Source organism: Pongo abelii, chromosome 8, assembly GCF_028885655.2.
Source record: "Pongo abelii isolate AG06213 chromosome 8, NHGRI_mPonAbe1-v2.0_pri, whole genome shotgun sequence".
NCBI classification, from domain to species: Eukaryota; Metazoa; Chordata; class Mammalia; order Primates; family Hominidae; genus Pongo; species Pongo abelii.
This window is the reverse complement of record NC_071993.2, coordinates 122,020,529-122,041,773: the sequence shown is the minus strand read 5'-3', so window position 1 is coordinate 122,041,773 and position 21,245 is coordinate 122,020,529. Positions and strand designations below refer to the sequence as shown.

Below are 21,245 nucleotides of genomic sequence, written 5' to 3'. Positions count from 1 at the left end.
TTACAGAACGGTGGACCAAATATTTTAAGCCCATTGTTGAGACCTACTGCTAAGAAAAATAATTCCTTTCAAAGTATTACTGCTCACTGGCAATATACCTGGTCACCCAAGAGCTCTGATGGACATGTACAAAAAGATTAATGTTGCCTTCATGTCTGCTAACACAACATCTATTTTGCAGAAAATGGACCAAGGAGTAATTTCAACTTTCAAGCCTTATTATTGAAGAAATACATTTCAAAAGGCTATAACTGGCATTGAAAGTGAGTCTTCTGGATGGATGGATCTGGACTAAGTAAATTGAAAACCTTCTGGAAAGGATTCACCATTCTAGGTGCCATTAAGAACATTCATGATTCATGGGAGGTCAAAATATAAATATTAACAGGAATTTGGAAGAAGTCGATTCCAACCCTCACGGATGACTTGGAGAGGTTCAAGACTTCAATGGAGGAAGGAACCATAGATGTGGTAGAAATAGCAAGAGAACTAGAATTAAAAGTGAAGTGAGGCCTGAAGACATGGCTGTATTGCTGCAATCTCATGATAAAACTTGAACAGATGAGGAATTTCTTCTTATGGATGAGCAAAGATTCCATCTCATTTCCTGAGATGGAATCTACTCCTGGTGAAGACACTGTGAAAATTGTTGAAATGACAACAATGGACTTAGAATATTATATAAACTTAGGTTGTTAAAGCAGAGCAGGGTTTGAGAGGATTGACTCCAATTTTCAAAGAAGTTCTATTGTGCATAAAATGCTGTCAAAAAGCATCACGCACTACAGAGAAATCTTTCATGAAAGGAAGAGTCAACTGATGTTGCAATCTTCACTGTTGTTTTAAGAAACTGCCACAGCCACCCTAAGCTTCAGCACCTGACCCCCGATCCGTCATCAATAAGAAAAGACCTTCCACCAGCAAAAATATTATGACTCACTGAATGCTCAAATGATTGTTAGCATTTTTTAGTAATAAACCATTTTAAAATTAAGGTACATGTATTTTTTTAGACACAACACTATTGCACGCTTAACAGACTACAGTGTAGTATAAGCAAAACTTTTATATGCACTGGGAAGCCAAAAGACTTGTGTGACTCACTTTATTGTGATATCCACTTCTTCCATATTTGTATTATTGCGGTGGTCTGGAACCAAACCCACAGTATCTCCAAGGTATGCCTGTACTATCTAGCCCTTTATAGAAAATGTTTGCTGACCCCAGCCAACAGCAATAAGGTAAAAACAAACAACAACAAACCCAATGTATTATAGGGTTTCTAACATATAAAATCATATGTATAAAAACAATAGCATAAAAATTAGGAGACAGAAATGAAAATACACACTTGTAAGGTTTCTACATTACACATGAGGTGGTAAAATACTATTTGAAGGTAATCTGTTATAAGTTAAAGATGTATATTATAAATCCTACAGAAAACAGAAAAAAATTTTATGAGGTATAACTAAAAAGCCAATAGATATAATGAAATACAAAAAAAGTATTCAGTACTAAAGAAAATGGTCAAAGATGAAAAAAGAACAATGAAAAGATGGCTCACATATAAAACAAATGAAAAGATGGTACAGCAAATCAAACCATGTCTATAATTACATTAAATGTAAATGGTCTAAACACGCCAACAAAAAGGTTGAGATTATCAGCAGACACATCCAGAAAAATATTTAGAAAAAGAAATACCATCAGGAATGAATACAGACATTCATAATGACAGATCAATCTATCAATAAGACATAACAATTTTAAATGTATATGCCCCTAATAATAAAGCTCTCATACAAATATAGCAAAAAGAGGTGATAGAGCTGAAAGAAGGGCTGGGTGCGATGGCTCACGCCTGTAATCCTAGCATTTTGGGAGGCTGAGGCAGGCAGATCACTTGAGGTCAGGAGTTCGATACCAGCCTGGCAAACATGATGAAACTCCGTCTCTACTAAAATACAAAAATTAGCTGGACGTGGTGGCTGGCACCTGTAACCTCAGCTACTTGGGAGGCTGAGGCAGGAGAATTGCTTGAACCCAGGAGGTGGAGGTTGCAGTGAGCCAAGATCACGCCACTGCATTCCAGCCTGGGGAACAGAGTGAGCCTCCCTCTCAGGAAAAAAAAAAAAAAAAAGAACTGAAAGAAGAAACAGACAAGTCCAACATTATAATTGGAGATTGCAGGTCTCCTCTCACTGTAACTGACAGGCAAAGTAGACCAAAAACAGAAAACAAAACAAAGCAAAACAAACCCCATTAAGGCTATGGAAGACCTGAATAACACAAGCAACAAGCTTGACCTAATTGATATTTACAGAATGATCCACCCAACAACCATGAAAGCACATTCTTAACCAATGTACATGGAACAAATTCCAAGGTAGACCATTTCTGAGTCACTAAACAAGTCTTAATAAATTTATAAGAATGGAAATCACACATTTTATGTTCATGTATTTTATATTCTTTCACCACAATGAAATTAAACAAGACATCAACTACAGAATTTTATATAGAAAATCCTCTAATATTCAGAAAGTAAATGATATACTTCTAAGTCATTGGTAAAGTGAAATATCACAATGGAAATTATTTTAAATTGAATCACAACTTATTATAACTTATGAGATGCAGCTAAAGCAGTGCTCAAAGAAAAACTGATAAGATTAAATGCTTAAGTTTGAAAAGTGACCTAAGCCTCTACTTTAAAACTAGAAAAAGAGCAAGTTAAACCTCAAGCTGGCTCACTGAACTATACACCTAAAATGGTGAATTTTGTTGCATATAAATGTGACCTTTTAAAAATTCCTTTAAAAAATAATTGAACTTATACTAAGGAAATTCACCAAGGTCCAAAATAAAGAACGATCTGAAAACCGGAGTGGTAAACACACTTGTTGATGCTCCAGCAATCCAGGTAGTGGGGGAGGGAGGCAAGATTTACTCCTCTCTGTAACCAAAGGGTTTGCATTTTAAGTGGGGATGGAAATGAAGTGTGGATCTTGAGAGGTAGGTTTTGGAACTGTGACACCCGCAAACATAGGCATAAAACTAGTACCCTTAAAGGACTATACATTTAATAAAATGGTAGACTACAATGCAATTTACCACAAACACAGGGCAAAAACAAGGAAGCTTTTCTTTCACTTGGGCTTTAAATTAAACAAAACACAACACAACAATAATAAAACATCTCTGCAATGATCATTTACGATGATTTTGGAACAGCGATATCTCTGGTGTGCCCAGCAGAAACAATCCCAAAATCTCTCTGGAAGGACACTCTCTACCCAAGCACACACACTCCCATAAAGTCTCACTGAATTACCTCATAATCCAAGTTTGCAACACAAAGAACACAAGGTAGGACACAATCTACCTTGGCTGAGAACTGGGAGATTCAACAAGCAATATTAGAGCATACGCCATAAGAATTTCAGATAACTAAGTTAACAGAGACTATTAGACTAGACAATAAGACTAAATAGACTAGTAGACTACATAGAAAATTAGACTAAAAAATACACATAACTAAAAACCCTAAGAAATCAGAGAAAAGTTCACTAAAACCATATTGTGATAAAGTAAACATGTGCCTAAATGGTTAAGAAGAAAACGTAAAATACTTTGTGGTGATAAGGATGTGGAACCATCAGAATTCCCTTATGCTGCTGGTACAGCAACTTAGAAAAACTGCTTGCACTATCTACTAAAGCTTAACATGTGTATACTTTACAACCTAGATTCCAGTCTTAGAAATATCCATCAGAGGCCAGTCGCGGTAGCTTACGCCTGTTATCCCAGCATTTTGGGAGGCTGAGGCAGGCAAATCACTTGAGGTCAGGAGTTTGAGACCAGCCTGGCCAATATGGTGAAACCCTGTCTCTACTAAAAACACAAAAAAATTAGCTGGGTGTAGTGGCGTGTGCCTGTATTTCCAGCTACTCGGGAGACTGAGGCATGAGAATTGCTTGAACGTGGGAGGCGGAGGTTGCAGTGAGCTGAGATGGCACCACTGCACTCCAGCCTGGGCAGCAGAGTGAGACTGTGAAAAAAAAAAAAAAATTCCAACAGAAATGTGTGCAATGTTTACCAGGAGACAAGTACTAGATTGCTCATAGAGGCATTATTCAAAATAGTCAAAATTGAAAGCTAACCAAGTATCGATCATTCAGTAAAATAGATCAATCGTGGTAATAACTGAATAATACTAAACAATGACAATGAACAGGAAGTGGGGCCTTTGAGAGGTAATTACATTTAGACGAGGTCATGACGTTGGAGCCGCCATGATGGGGTTAGCATCCCTATAAGAGGAGGAAGAGAGACAAAGCCTCCTCTCTCAGCCATGTGAGGACACAATGAGAAGGTAGCCCTCTCCAAGCCAGTGAGACAGCCCTCACAACAATCCAACCACACTGACACCCTGATCTCAGACTTCTAGCCTCCAGAACTGTCAAACACAAGTACGTTAAAATCACCCAGTCTATGACATTTTGTCATAGCAGCCCAAGCTAAGACAGCCACAATATGGAAGAACCTCATGATTGTAGCTTTGTGCAAAAGAAGCCAGACATAAAAGAAAACATATCATATGAAGCACAAAAACAGACAAAATTACTAATCTATATTGTTACATGAAACTCTAATCCATAATCTTGATGGAGCAGTCGGGGCTTCTGGAGGGCTTAGTGATGTCCTGTTTCTTGACTTGGTTGCTGATTATAGACATGTTTGGTTTGTGAAAATTCACTAAGCTATACAGTTATGTGTGACTGTATGTATGTATATTAAATACCAAAGTTAAAAAAAAATACATTTTACTAAAACCTTAATGAAAGAGTAAGATGACACACGAAAAAAGAAGGCAGATTTTAGAGGAAAAAAACCTGGTGTAGAAATAAAAACAAAAGGCCGGGGCAGTGACTCATGTCTGTAATCCTAACCCTTTGAGAGGCTGAGAGGAGAGGATCACCTGAGGTCAGGAGTTCAAGACCAGCCTGGCCAACATGGTGAAACCTCATCTCTACTAAAAATAAAAAATAAAAAAATTAGCTGGCCATGGTGATGCACGTCTGTAATCCCAGCTACTCAGGAGGCTAAGGCAAGAGAATCGCTTGAACCTGGGAGGCGGAGGTTGCAGTGAGCCAAGATTGCGCCACTGCACTCCAGCCTGGACAACAGAGTGAGACTCTGTCTCGAAATAAATAAATACATAAATAAATAAATAAATATAAATAAATAAAACACAAGAGTGATTGGAATAAATATATGATTGTTAAACAGTAAATAAAAATAGCAAAAGGCATTCATTATCTGGAAAAAAAATTGGAGGAAATTCCCCAGTATGCAGCACAGTGGGATAAAGAGATGGAAAATATGAAAGAGTAATTAGACACAGAATAAAACAAAAAGACTTAAATAGGATTACTAGCTGGAACAGATGAAATATCCAAAGAAATGAAGGATGGGAATTCTCCAGAACTGATAAATATAAAAGTTCAAGTTCATGAGGAATGAGTTCCTAAGCAAAATAATTACAAATTATCTACACTTGGAAGCCTAATATTTTAGTGTTGGAGAGATTCTTCAAGATGGACTAGTCTGTCTCCTTTGTTGTAAGGATAAGGAAACTGAGACCTAAACAGATTAAGTGATTCACCTAGGATGAAAAAGTTGGCTAACGGTAAAGACAGAAATAAAGTTAATATGCTGCATTTTAAGGGTTATGGATAAGAAGAGCAAAATAATTCCCGAACTTCAACTTTCCGGCCGGTATCACTATTTATAGCAGCAATCTGAAGATATTCCTAAAGAGAATTTAGCTCACACATTAACAAACGAAGGTACTGCTGATTCAACTGCCTTAATAAATGTGCTTAATAAATAGTATTTAATGAAGAATTAGGACAAATTAGAGCTCTGCCCATACATACCTTAGAGAAAGAAATGGTTTCAAGACAATCCCTCTCTTTAAATTTAACTACAAGGCCATTATACTCATTTCGGTGCATAAACCTCATATCTATTATCTTTTCCTCTATTTAAATGTTTCAGCATTTTACAGTGCTTTTGAATCACATCTCTTTCTATTACATACGTCATGATATAAGGTAAATTACTTAATTTCTTTGAAACAGAACAATTCACCATCTAATTGAACCTCAAAATGTTCATTGTAAATCTGATACAAATTTCAAACTGGTCAGGGGACATAAAATGTACTGAAGATCTGATACAAAGCACTCTTATTTAATACAGTAAATCATGTCTGATGATGAGTCAATGGCTTGTTTTAATTCAAGTATTTAAGAAAAAAAAGACCTAGTCAGTACAGGTAGAGGAAAGTGTGTTTAGCCTTTATTCACATTTCAAAACTGAATTTGCAAAGAGCAAATTTCTATTACATAAAGGTCCTGGATTTTAAGACTATAAATAAAATAATTCTATGACTTTTAACAACTTTTAAGACATTATTTTTCAAATATAAAAAACTTAAAGTGTCAAATATCAAGTGATTTGGTATGTTCCAGGTTGAAACATTTTCAGGATTTTTAAAATCTTTTATCGTTTTCTTACAAGTAAAACAACTTTTATCATGTCATGAAGGTTTAGACCTAGAAAAATATAAGACACAGAAATTTCTTGAATATTTTGATAAAAATGAAAAAAAAAAAACTGAGTTGGTATTTAAATACCAGACTATCAGGGAAAACTAATTTGTTTTATGAATGAGTCTTGAACTTTTCAGAGTATCTCAGTTTCAACTGCTTATGAGAGTTAGTAAGATTTTAAAGTTTCAATAAATTTTAAACTTTTCATACTTATTAATCTGATGATAAAAGGGGAAGAGTTATTAGAATCAGCAAATTTAGTTAGCAAAAATGAAAATTAAAACTAAAAGGACAACAGACCATGAAAAATCCTTCTATCAGGTATTTACAACACAAATAACTCATGCAAATATGTATAGAAACCATTGACATTTATTTATATAAATGAACAAAGTATACAGATAAATCACATAAAAGCAAATCAGAAAAACTTTGATTTCTCTCCTATATTTACTAAATTAGCAACAACACATAAAACCCCTACTCAAATGGTAACACTGTAAAATGTTACAACTCTTTGGGAATGCAATAAGGCAAACATAAGTCATAAAGTTCTTCATATTATTTCACTAAATAATCCCCCTCCCAGGAATTTATCATAATAAAATTTAAAACTACTTAAGTATTCAGCAATAGAGAAATAGTTTAAATAAATTAAGAGTATAAAGTAATATAATTAAAATAATCATTATCACAACTACATACATATAGATAATATCAAATGAAAAAGTCAATTTAAAAGTATAGGTGCCTTAAGACTATGTGAACAACAAACATGAAAATAGTAACATAAAAATTTAAATTCTGAAGTTACTACATTAAGATGGTAGAGGTAACAGTAATTTTCCCATTTGGCAAAACTTCAGTTTTAAATATAAAAGAAAAAGAGCGGCTATCGTTTTTAAAAAATGGTCAACAATCTCTACTCCTCTATTAGTAAACTCTGTGTCAATTTTTAAGGTGAAAAATATAGCAGAAATACCTCTGATGTGTTCTAAAACCTAAGTATTTCTCTATTTGGACTTTAATTTGCAATGGAAGAGGACATATTGTAACCCGTACCATTCCAAACAGGCAGGTGTAGCCACTGCCACCTTTGGTTGACCACACACTGTGGGGCACTAGATATGAATAGGTAAAACTGTAAATTTTCATTTTATGACTTTGTGTGTTTGATATTTTATGTTAATGCATCATGGTATTAACACTCTTTTTCCTTACAATTTTGTCTCATACTAAGAATTGTTTTAATGTTTTCATTTAAAATATGTTGCCAATATGTTGAAAATGCTGTACTGATGCATATATAATATTTTACATTGAGTTTAAATTGAGTTAAGCACAAATAAAACCACTTTAGTTTACATATTTTAAATTTCAGAGTTAGAGACTACAAAGCAGGAAAACACCTTTAAAAAGAAAGGCAAAGCATAAACATCTAAAAACTTGTATTTTATGAAATTTCTCATGAGTCTTCCTTTTGAAACTGTATTTAAGTAAAGGAAGAGGGATTTGAATGTTTCTACAGACTGGCTGCATAATATATTGCTTTCCCATAACAAAAATATGAAGCACTCATTATATATGAAGTTTACTATTATAATGTGGCTACATTTAAAAAATTATGGTAAAGAGGGATAGGGAACTTTCAGAAAGCTATCTGAATGAAAATGTTTGAGAAGAACTGTTTTTAAATATTTAGAGCAGAAGAGATTAGCTGGAAATGCAAGGCAGCCATCTCAACATCTGTAAATATCTCTTGAAAGAGCAAACTAAAGAGACAATATCACAGGGATAACGCCCTACAGAGAGATATAAATAAATGCTAAAGAATAAAGTTTTTAGTTGAAGACACATTCTTTAAATTTTAAAAATTATGTTACTTAATAACTTGGTACAAAGTGCTTGACCATGTTGAAATTACTATGAAAATATCTCATAGCTGCCAAAATACAAAACTATAGGAGCTGTCTTCTGCTCTAATGGTAGGAAGGTGACTTTAATTAAGTATTGGTCTTCTATTTACATCCTGTTAGTGGTAGCAGTAATAATTTGGCTCATTTACAAATATTATCAAAGCTTATTCATTTCCAAGATCTAAACAAACACAGGTATCACTAGATGATGGCCATTTTATCAAAGAAATGTTTTTAATAATAAACGCTCCAAAACACAAGAAAGAGATCAATAATGGCCACTTTAAACAATTTAAAGAATTTCAATAAAATGAAGCCACCAGGAAGCCTAAATAAAGTAAAAATAACACTAAATTATGTTCATTTTTGTGAAACTAAAGAAACATGGAGCTCATACATTTTTCTTTGATTAGGAAATTTGTTCAACTTTTTTACAAGACTGAAGACAGATCAAATTCAGAAAGTTAATTTTTCTGAATCCAATCATATTCATATTTTCACAATACAAAAAATCCTAAAAGAACATTCCACAACACAGCAAACAACTGAGCAACTGCAAGGCCATTTATAATGCATAGAAAATAAATTATGTGCTACTGAAATTGTAAATGATAGACATTTTTCTTCATGCAAAAAAAAAAGTTAGAAATATTGTTTGTCTTTTGAATGTAGCTTGTCATTCTGCATCTGCACACAGGATTCAAATGTCAACCAGAAAATGATGATATTCCCAGGCCAATCTCAACACGTCTTAATTACATCATCTTCTCCCTTTGGCTCATTTAGAGTTATATATTCACAGCTCAAAACCTGTTCATTAGACTCAGGTTTTGATTTTTTAAGTGCCAACTCTGCTGGGAAAAGAGATGAGCAATGCTCAAGAGACTGTGCAATGTCATCAATTGTCCATTTGTCTTCAGGAAGGGCATGTTCTTCTAGCGTAAATGGTCCCTGTTTGGTTCGGGTCAGCTCTAGCACATTGGCACAGGAAGATAGTTCTATGGCAACAAAAGGTGGAAAAAAAATCCAGAAGATAAACGATTCAGTATTTCACAGTCTATAATTGTTCAAATGACCATACTCAATTCAAATCTCTCAAAACCACCCAAAAGTATAATAATCCAATATAAGAACCAAGAGGCCTGAGATAAAGAAATGATTAAGTAGCAAAATAACACTTAATAATCCACCTTATAAGCTGCTTTAAAATCAACAAAGAACTTGCACACATCTTTGTTATTTAACTCATGCAGCAACCCCCTGGAGTAAAGATTAGCCTCACTTTACAGATGAGATCATATGACCCGTCCAGTGCGACAACTGCCAGTAAATGGCACAGCCAGAACCGAAACCTTCTGGCTGTTTATAAGACTACGGCTTTCAGTTTAAAAAAATTTGAAAATAACTTTTAGAAGGTTAAATCTTTTTTTTTTTTGATCCCTAGTTTGAGTTAAAATCTTTTGTACTTGAAAAGATGTCAGCCCTACGTTCATTATTCCTGTCTTCATTTTCTGTTCTTTCTCTTCTTTCCCATTACAAGCATTTCACTGCAGCTGCTGAGGCTGATAATTGCAAGCCAGAAACCTACAATGCTTTTAAAGCTGAAGGCAGCAAGAGTTCAGTTCCTAAGGCCAGTACTCAGAAATAAGAAAAACGGAAAATTCCCTCTTCCCATTGAAAAGGAGTATTATTCTCTAAATGATAATTCGTAATTCATTTTTATGCTTACCTTTTCCAATGTCACTGATCAAGCTTCTGATATAAAAACCTCCTCCACATTCAACATCTGGAATGTTAACAGTGACATAGTAAATTGCTAACCTCCTATGAAATCCACTTTACATAGAAATGATGTCCCTAAACAAATGTAAAAATGCACTATGCAAACAATTGAGTGATAAAATATTTATGCACTAAAACATAAATTATTCATCCAGTAGCATATGTGTTTGTGAGACTGAAAAGTCAGTGTGGAGAAAGCAAACAGCAGAAACTCATGAACACATTTTAAATTAACTGGCAAGTCTTACCACTCTAATACTTCAGCCTTGTTCATTTAATAGGTTTTAAATAGTTAGAAATCTCAGCTTTGCTATCATGAGCTGTAGATTTTAAAAAATATTTTCAGATTTGTATGCCTTGTTCATTTAATAGGTTGTAAACGGTTAGAAATGGTAGCTTTGCCATCATGAGCTGTAGATTTTTAAAGTATTTTCTGATTTGTACATTCAAAAAACATACAACCAACCAACCAACCAACCAACCAACCAAAAACCCCTTTTCACAGTGACAAAAATTATGTTTGGGGTACTGTACTACACATGAAGAACTCAGTTTATTTAAATGTTCTCTTGGAAATACTCCTGAAGAAATCATAAAACAACTTAAAATTACACAATGTCCCAGAACTGAATGTAAATCTAAATATCTTCTTAACACAATCTAACACAAGTTTATTGGTTAAGAACAGAGCTCTCCATTATTTTTATCCATCAGCAAGACTTCCTGAAAAGAGCTGCCACATTTCCACACAAAAGGACTATATTCTAGCTGCTTCAAGTCTTACTGGTAGAAATAAAGCCATTTGGGGGAATTAATCAAAACTCACCACCTGGGGATTTTAATCACCCCCCGCTTTCTTTAGTCAGCTCATGGTTGGGGGCCACTGCTGAGATTAAAAGTGGGCACTGGGATGAAATGCAGGTGTGCTAGCATTCTTGCATGATATTTGACTTGAGTGAAAAGACAGCTCTTTTGGCCTGTTACACTCTCGCTAGTCAATAAAATATTTCTGACTTAAATGCAACCTGAAAAATCCGAGTTTTTCTTGCTTTCATAGAGAATATCTACTCTGTCAAACCAGCTGCTTCATTTTCATGGAATGGAGCACAACCTTTTTAAGTGTGTTTTTTTCATTATCTGTCAAATATTTTAGAAGCAGGAACATGAAGAAACAAAGTGACTTTTTTTTTCTAATGGTACAAAACCATATCCTGCAGAAACACAACACAGATAAAACAATAATGCCAATAAAAAAGCAAAGCAATAAAGTTTAGATTAAAAGATTTGGGGACATTATTTCTAAAAGGAATCCTATTCAGTGCACTGTGAAACTAAGGGTAGGCTCAATTTAAAGGAGTCTGAGGATTAAGAACGATGGCTTTGGATTCTTCACAGATCTTACATGTTTACAACTTTCTGCAGCCTGATCATAAAATTTCCAAACAACAGAAATGAACTTTTTAGTCTTTACATTTCAAATATGTATTCGAAATTAAAATTCATAACTTGAATTAAAAATGTGACCATGTATTGAAGAATACATTTCTGCCTTACCCATTTTTTTCCATATTTGCAGGATCTTTAATAGTAAGTAATAGGTGGTGAAGAAGGGAGTGAGGGTTTTCTTGTCCAAAAACTAAAAATGCTTTGTTTTCATTGGAAAATTAATGTCAGTTCTAAAATGGAATGTATCGGGTACTAGCCAAAATGGGAGGAAAAGCATCCAAAAGATAATAAAAACCTAAAATTTAAAAAGTATATACTCCTTACCTACTCTTCTCTATAGAGATCTAAAGTATGTTACTTTCAACTTTCTAGTAAGATAACATAGTACAATATATGAAAAAGTCAGCCCAGTTAGAAAGGCATTTCTGAACCTCCATATAGCTATAGGTATCTCATTAAATGTGTTACCAAAAAAGGTATAAAGAAATCCTAACTTTCCTTAAATTCAAATTTTAAAAAATCTCCAACATCCTATGGATCTATTAAAATGACACAAAAGTAGCCAAATACAAATTAAAAATACACGTAAATACAAATGATTTCAAATTTCTCCATCTTACCTAATGTGAAAAATGGTGGCTGGAATTTTTGAAGGGAGATACTGTATACAGTCACTGGCCTGGCAGGTTTTGCTTCTACGACTTCACCTCTCTTCATCAAAGTCGAAAGTCTCTGTCCATCTTTCTTTAATGCAGAATAGCTTGTGAGATGAGAGAAGGAGAAATGGAAGGAAAGGAGAGCAAGAATTGAGAGGGATTTGGAAAGATTGGGAGATAATAATTTCAGATTTGGTATGGAAAGGAAGGATGACTGGCAGTGCTTGACAATGAAAATCCTTCTAAAAAATGAAGAATTTTTAATTCTAATCTACTCCATAATGCTGTCATGGATAGAGTTTCTAAATATTTCTAAGGCTGATATAACCTCATTCTGGCACACAATATGCAGTGTTACCAATTTTATTCTTTAATCATCTTTCTGGAGACGATCTATTCATGTCTTGTCCTTACTAGTCCCCATTCTATGTTAAAAGGCACAAGGAATTTAGTAGACTCTGGTCATAATACTCTCAGCTATATTTCCTGGAAACAATCTCTACTATAATATTCATTTTTATATAAGTTACCAAAACATTCTAAGAAGCTAATAAGCAAATAATCTACTTAGCGTATCTTAGCTTTTCGTGATAAAATTTTACTAGAAAACAAAATCCTTGCAATAATCACAGAAAATATTAAAACAATTCTTATACATAAATATAAATAAGTTTAATTTAACAATGATCCAAAATAACGTTTATGCAGATCTTGCTAAAATTTTTAAATTTTTACATTTGAGGCAAAATCATGAAAAAGCATCTCCTCAGATATTTCAATGTTCCTGAAAAAAACCCAAGATTTTAAATACAAAATAAATACTAAATTCTAAAATAGAAGTCAGAAACTTACCCTGACATATCCTATAACCAATTCATCCATTTTTTTCAAAAGACGCAATTTGCTTGAAATGGTAATGTGCACAAAAATATGGCTACATGGTATTATGACCTGAATGCCAAACCTCCAAATTTATACACTGAAATCCTAACCCCCAAGGTGTTGCTATTAGGAGGTAGGGTCTTCTGGGAGGTAATTAGGTCGTAGGGCGCAGCCCTCATGAAAGAAATTAGTACGCTTATAAAGGAGGCTCCAGAGAGCTGCCTTGCCCCTTCTACTATGGGAGGATACGGTAAGAAGGTGCCATCTGTGAAAAAGCAGGCCTTCACCAGACACTGAGCCTACTGCACTGCGATCTTGGACTTCCCAGCCTCCAGAACAGTGAGAAATAAATTTCTGTTGTTTATAAGCTACCCAGTTTATGTTATTTTGTTACTGCAGCCCAAACTAAGACAAGCAGTAAAGCAATATACTTGTATTTTTAATAAGTTGTAACTCTCATCGGTTTCGCTGGCTGCAGAGAATAGTGAAGCAAAAGATTGTGCCCAATAGGAATGGTCCCAGCACCCGACATGCAGTGCACATTAGGACTCTGACTCACACCTTGACTTCCCTCCCAGACGGGACTGGTCCCTTCACAACAGTTCTAGGAAAAGAGACATCTCTGGGCTCCAGAACTGCCCTGATGTTTGTTGATAGAATCAGAAAAGCCAATAAACACTATAATAGCACAGATGTCAGGCTGGGGCCACACTCAGAAACAAAGGAGACCACATTACACCGCCTCTTAGAGAGTGTCAAAAGCTCCACATCCTGTCTTACCTTTACTTGAACATTTGGCACATCAGATTTAAAACCTGCCTCGCCATATGCTAAGAGGAAACTCATGTATTTTAACTAGACTGATGTTAACCATTGGAAAAGAAAAGTAAACATTTTTCCAAATTTACCAATTGAACTTACAGGGGGGGCACTTGCATTATATTCCCAGTAAATTTCTGTAGAATGCCTTCAATATCTTCTTGTGTTATTTTATCTGCCAAAAATCAACAAAAAGACACTAAAACAACCACGGAAGTACATGTACTATTTTCACAGCACCAACAGCCCTGAAAATTCATTTAAAACTTCTTCCAAAAAAGCATATATTACAGTACAGTATGTGTTTTATAGCCAAAATTGTACCTTGTTAAAAAGAATAAAATATACATTAATGAGATAAAAGAGGGAGAAAGTCTTATATTCTTTATTAAAACAATTTCATTTGCTCCAATTTTTCTCCAATAAAAATAATGCAATCACCTTATACATATATTCAGTTGGTTCTGACTATGGCCTTAAGAAGATCTGAGGAAAATCCCACATTAGCTATAGAAATGATCCTGCAGTAATTAATAATGAAGTGATCAGAATACAAGCAGCAAAATAATCCCTGTAAGTTCTTTTCTAAGTTTCTCTAGGGATCAAATATTGTAAATAACTTAACATGGCACTTAACAAGTATTATCCACATTTTAAGTTTTACCTGGCAAGATTTCAAATCTGTTTTATGTTATGGCAGAAATTTTACACACTCACATTCAACTCTGTTGTCGAGTAAAATTGCATTTGTCTGTCTCCCCACCCCAGCCTCCCGCTTCTCTGTTGTTGGAATTTCTCTCGTTTTACATGAACACTCCCAGCCAGCCTCAAAAATAAGCCAGTGCAAAAAAAACATACATAAGCAAGGATTTTAGCATGCTTACTAAACAAGCATTTTTTAAACGATTTTAGAAAATATGAATGAAGACATATACATAAAGCTTTTACTATCTGTTAGTCATGTTTTCAGCTTTTGTTTGGTATTGCTTCAAACAAAATGATGCAATATTAAAGTAGAGTTCTAGCATGGCCCCTGAGCAAGGGTGACATGCAAATTAGTGAAGTGTTCCATATTTTATTTTTATTTATTTATTTATTTTTTTGAGACAGGTCTCAATCTGTTGCCCAGGCTGGAGTGCAGTGGTGTGATCTTGGCTCACTGCAACCTCTGCCTCCTGGGTTCAAGCAATTCTCGTGCCTCAGCCTCCCAAGTAGCTGGGATTACAGGCGTGTGCCACCACACATGCCTACTTTTTGTATTTTTTAGTAGAGGCTGGGTTTCACCATGTTGGCCAGGCTGGTCTCAAACTCCTGACCTCAGGTGATCCTCCTGCCTCAGCCTCCCAAAGTGCTAGGATTACAGGCATGAGCCACTGTACCTGACCGTGTTCCATATTTTAAAAAAAAAAAAAAAAGACAAAAAGTACAGTTCTATAATTTTAAAAACTAAAATATATGATACACTGAAATTTAGAATTTTCAAACTCAAAGATGTCTTCATACATATTTCCTATTTAGTAATAAACTAAATCACAGAAATATTCTATAATCTGTTTAGTTCACAGCCAATGGTAAGAAATTTCAGTGCTTTTACCATTTTGTAGAAAATTTATCTAAACTTTTTATTCTGGTATATGTGTATTAAATTTGAATTTATTTGAACAATATTAAATAAAAACGAGTGTGCTTTGAATTACTCTTCCAATACCAGAATTAAAAGTCAGCATGGAATACTATGTCCAGATTTTAATATCAACCCAGCAAGACAGTTTTAACCTCAGTATGACCTTGACCCTTAAAAGCTAAATACAAACAAAAGACTAGAATCTACTAGACTCAAACAGACAGAAGAGCTATAACACTCAAAAGGATTTCTCTAGCACCTAGCAGCTCCAACAAGGCAGACCTCAGATGGCTGATCTGTTCATACTGTTTCTCAAACTGTATCTCATGATACAGATGAGGATTTTTCTATGAAAAAATTTTAGTCTATGGCAACATTAAGACATTATTACTAGTGGCACCTTAGTTATACAAATATAAGATTTCCAGATCTAGACAGCCAATGCTGTCACCATGCTGGCACTTGCTGAAGGAAATGCCACTGTTGATAAAATTGCAATAGTTCACAACTTAGCCACATATTTTTTAAAACAAGGCCAAACAACTTTCTACTTCTGCTAAGCTGGTCTCTTTACTGACACTCCTGCAACTGTGTACTCCTTTGTGCTGCTTTGGTGGCCCTCTTTTGCTGATATCACCACACACAAGATGACAAGATGTGTTCTTTCTCATTCTACTTCTGCCATATTGTCTCTTTCTCTGACTGAACCTGTCAAGCATTTGTGGTTTGCGCTGTTCACTCTGTAATTAATCATACACAATTTTTAACTATTCTTTCTTTCTACATATATTCTCTTCTTTCTACATATTTGATTTCTACACACACACACATACACACACGTACGTATGATCTCACCAATGAAATTCTAAGCTTCTCAAAGACAAAGATAATTTTTCTTATATAACATACACTATTAAAATGGCACTCAAGACATCTGCTGAATTTAATTTGCTGAAGAATAATAGAATCTCAAGGCTGAAGGGCATTTAAAAGTCACCTAGGCCAATCATCCATCTGATGTTTGAATTACTAGGCAGCCTACACAGCAAGTTATCTTATAATAAAATCTAAGCTTGTGGTACATGAGTATGTAGTACAAACTGATTATATCTAAAATATGATATAAGTCCAATCAAAATAATAATAATTGTTCTTATGACATAAGCATAAAGACTCTACTTCCAAAGTATTTAAAAAGAAACAGAATAAAATGTCCTCAGTAAATATATCCAATAACTAGGCAGAATAAATATATTTGGTAAAAGAGATACAAGTGTCATAGGACTTAGGTAATTATTTTTTGTTTAGTAAATTAATAAGCCATCAATGTGACAGCATTCATTTGAAATTAACTTTTTAAAATCATTTTCATAAAATGAATATATACCAATCATGTTATACATCATTATTTGCTTAAAATTTTACTCTTCCAGTGAACTCACAACATCATAGCTGAGACTTAACCGGACTACAGAGCTAAAAACAATATGATTGAGTTAAAAACCATATTTGACTACAAAAGAGTAACTGTGACTAGACAAATCTTGCCACCATAAACAGCTGTTAAACTGGACAAAATATATTAAGCAACAGTTTTTAGACAGACAACAGGCAGCAAGCACTATAATCCCTGAGGAAAGAGAAACAAACAAAGCAAGTCCCATGATCACTTGTTTTTGTCTGGAGGTGCTTTCTTAACTGTGGGACAGAGAGGGGAACTTCAAAGCACAGTGATCTCAGTGAACATAGTTCAGAATCTGAGGAAGTAGTGGCAGCTGGAATTTGAGGAAAATACACAGAGAAAGAAATGTCTATGAAGGCCCCCTTGATACTCTGACTAAATTCTAAGCTGTACATACATATATACAGAGTCTGTACAAAATTAACTAAAGAAGTACTACCAAAGCTCTTACAAGGCTGGGGGATGTTTTAATTTCAACCACCCAGAATGAAGAAACTTTGTTGAATGCACAGGTCATTTGACAGACACCCCAGAAAAGTCATGCTTTACGAGCAGAGCTAATCTAGACCTGGAAAAGAAGTCTACTTTAGAGCCATCCTAATATAAAATCTATACAAAACACAACTAGAACAAATAAGTGAGTTTAGCAAGGTTGAAAAACACAAAAAAATCAACTCCATTTCTATATACCACCAACGAACTATTAGAAATTGAAACTTCAGAATCTGAGGTACTCAGAGATTTCATAAACAAAGGATGTAAAGATCTGATACTGAAAACTACAAAAATATGGCTATAAAAGACCTAAACAAATGAAGAGAGATATCTTATTTCATGGGTCAGAAGACTCAATATTGTTTAGATGTCAATTCTTCCAAAATTCATCTATAGCTTCAAAACAATCTCAAACTGCCAGTAGACTTTGAGTGTGTGTGTGTATAAAAATTGACAAGCCGATTCAAAAATTCATATGGAAATGCAAAGGCCAAGAATGGCAAAAGCAACTTTGAAAAAGAACAAGTTGGAGGGCTAACACTCCTTAATTTAAAGACTTTACAAAGCTACAATAATCAAGACAGTGTGGTACTGATTTAAAAATAAATACACCAATGGAATAGAACTAAAAGTCTCAAAATAAAAGTATGTAGATATGGACAACTGTTTTTTGACACAGGTTCAAAGGCAACCACAGAAAGGATAGACTTTTAAAAAATGGTTACAAAATGATGTACATATGCAAAAAATGACCTTGAATCCATATCTGAAATCATATTCAAAAATTAACTCACAATGGAGAGAGGGGAATAAAGACACTTTCATGATGATAAATATGTTCACTGTTTTCATTATAGCTATGATTTTACAGGTGAATGTATATTAATTTTTAAAATTATATATTTTAAATATAGTATTTCTGTATGCCAATTATACTTCTAGAAAGCTGTTTTTAAAAAATAAATAGGGTCTTCAAACTAAATTGCAGTAATGAATTTGGGGTGGTAGGACATCATGGCTGAGCTTGCTTTTGGGTAATTTAGCAAAAGTTATTTGCTGTAAGTTTGATATTATTTCAAAATAAAAGAAAGGTCATAAGGGACTATTATAAACAGCTTTATACCAATATTTTTGAAATTTTAGATGAAATGACAAATTCCAAGAGAAAAAATTATCTACATTGATATAAGCATAAAAAATAGTATATCCAATAGCTAGTAGAAAAAAATCCAACCCATAGTTTAAAACATTCTTAACAAAGAAAACTCAAGAACAGATGTCTACCTGTAAATTCTTCCAAACATTAGAAAAAAATACCAATCTGATAGAAATTCTTCCTGAGAATAGAAAAAATGAGAACAGCACCCAAACTATTGTATGAGGTCGTCATAACTTTGATATCAAAGCCAGTCCAGGACATTAAGAGAAAAGAAAAATAAAGGGTAATCTCACTCAAACACAGATGCAAAAATCCTAAACTAAATATTAGCAAAACAAATGCAACAATTTATATAAAGGATAACACATTACAACTAAGTTGGGTTTATTCCAGAAATGTAAAGTTACTTTAATATGTGAATAAGGAGAAAAATCAATAGATACAGAAAAAAATATTTGATACAATTTAATGTCTGCTCATGATTTTAAAAAACCAGAACTCAGCAAATTAGGAATAAAAGGCAACTTCTTTACTTTGATAAGAAAGCTATTTAAAAAAACCTATAAGGCCGGGCACGGTGGCTCAAGCCTTTAATCTCAGCACTTTGGGAGGCCAAGGCAGGCAGATCACAAGGTCAGGAGATTGAGACCATCCTGGCTAACACGGTGAAACCTCATCTCTACTAAAAATACAAAAAATTAGCCAGGCGTGGTGGCTGGCACCTGTAGTCCCAGCTACTTGGGAGGCTGAGGCAGGAGAATGGCGTGAACCTGGGAGGTGGAGCTTGCAGTGAGCCAAGATTGTGCCACCGCACTCCAGCCTGGACGACAGAGCAAGACTCCATCTCAAAAAAAAAACAAAAAAAACAAAAACCTATAGAAAAAAATCTATAAGAAATAAGGTAGGAAGGACTTGTTCTTCCAGATATCCAGATAGTCTAAAACTACAGCAATTAATATAGTCTGGTGTATATACAAGTATAAACAAACTGATCAATGTAAAAAAATAGATTTTTTTTTAAACAATAGCCTAAGTGGGTGCTTGATGTGTAATAAAGGAGAGAACACAAGAGTACTGGGAAAGTGCTGAAGCAACTGGACATCCATGCAGGAAGAAAAGGTGGATTGCAGAGGGAACATGAAAGGCAAAGCAATAACAGCTTCTAGAACATAGGAAAATATCTTCACGCTTTTAGAGTCAGAATTCTAAGTTTTCTTAAACAGGACACCAAAAGGACCAACCATAAAGGAGAAGACCTGATAAGCTGGACTAAATTATAACAAAGAACTTGTGTTTTTCAAAAGACAAGAGAGGAAAAAGGCAAGCCACAAAGTAAGAGAAAATATCTGCAACACATATAGCCAAAAGAAGAGAACATATCCAGACTGTATAAAGAACCTATGCATCCTCAAATGGAAGGTGCTTAATAAAAAAACTCATACAAATGTATAAGAAAAAGGCAACTCAAAAGGGAAAGAAAAAACAAAAAATGGGTTAAGAGACCACCTAAACAGACAATACAAAAAAGAAGATGGCTAGTAAGCCAAAAACACTTAATAAGGTGCCAAATCTCATCAACAATCAAATTAAAACCACAATGAAATACTGCTACACACTCGCCAGAACAGCCAAAATCAAAAACACTATTAATAGCTAAGGATGTGGAGCAAGTGGAATGCGTATGCACTGTTAGTGGAAATGCAAAGTTTTCCAAGCACAATCACTTTGGACAACTGTTTGACAATTTCCAGTACAGTTAAATATACACCCACTCTATAACCCAGGAACACATGCATGCACGCGCACACACACACACACACACACGACCTATATTCCACTTGGGTATATACCCAAAAGAAACGACGGTAGAAATGTGTCTACCAAAAGGCAGGTATAAAATATACACAGCACTTTATTCACAAAGCCCCAAACTGGGAGAGTATGTGTATAGTATATTCACACAGTGGCATACTACATAGCAATAAAAAAGTCCAAAATACTCATACATGTACCAACATGCATCTCAAAAATATAATAAGTGGAAGAATTTAGACACAAAAGGACACATAGTGTTTAATTCCATTTATACTAAATTCAAAAACAGGCAAAACTATGCCTTAGTTTTAAAACCATCTCCATAGTGTTGGATGTTAGAATAGTAGTTACCTTTGCAAAAGGAAGACAGGGTAATGACAGATAGGGCACAAGTGTGGTTTCTAGAAATCTTCTATTTCTTGACTAAGGGTGATAGCTACCTACACAGATATTTGTTTTGTGCAAATTGATAGAGCTGTACCTTTATTTTTTGTTCAGTTTTCTTTTACTTGTACAACATTTTATAATGAAAAGTTTAAATGCAAACAGCTCTGTAAGAATTTTTA

General features: G+C 34.3%; 1 protein-coding gene and 1 non-coding gene across 5 annotated transcripts in view; one reads left to right on the top strand and one right to left on the bottom strand.

Moving 5' to 3' along the window:
• Nucleotides 1-21,245, bottom strand: part of TRUB1 (TruB pseudouridine synthase family member 1) — a 57,523-nt gene that overhangs the window by 10,795 nt on the left and 25,483 nt on the right. For 2 of the 4 annotated variants that reach the window (XM_009245813.4, NM_001131747.1), the window contains 4 exon segments: nucleotides 14,227-14,299; nucleotides 12,388-12,527; nucleotides 10,269-10,325; nucleotides 6,978-9,537 (listed from right to left, as the gene is read on the bottom strand). In XM_009245813.4, coding sequence (XP_009244088.3) covers nucleotides 9,281-9,537; nucleotides 10,269-10,325; nucleotides 12,388-12,527; nucleotides 14,227-14,299 — 527 coding nt within the window. In that variant the 3' untranslated portion in view covers nucleotides 6,978-9,280. 4 annotated transcript variants of the gene reach the window in all.
• LOC112135306 (U6 spliceosomal RNA) lies at nucleotides 15,095-15,202 on the top strand. The gene has a single exon (XR_002916607.1). It is a non-coding gene; the product is annotated as a U6 spliceosomal RNA (small nuclear RNA).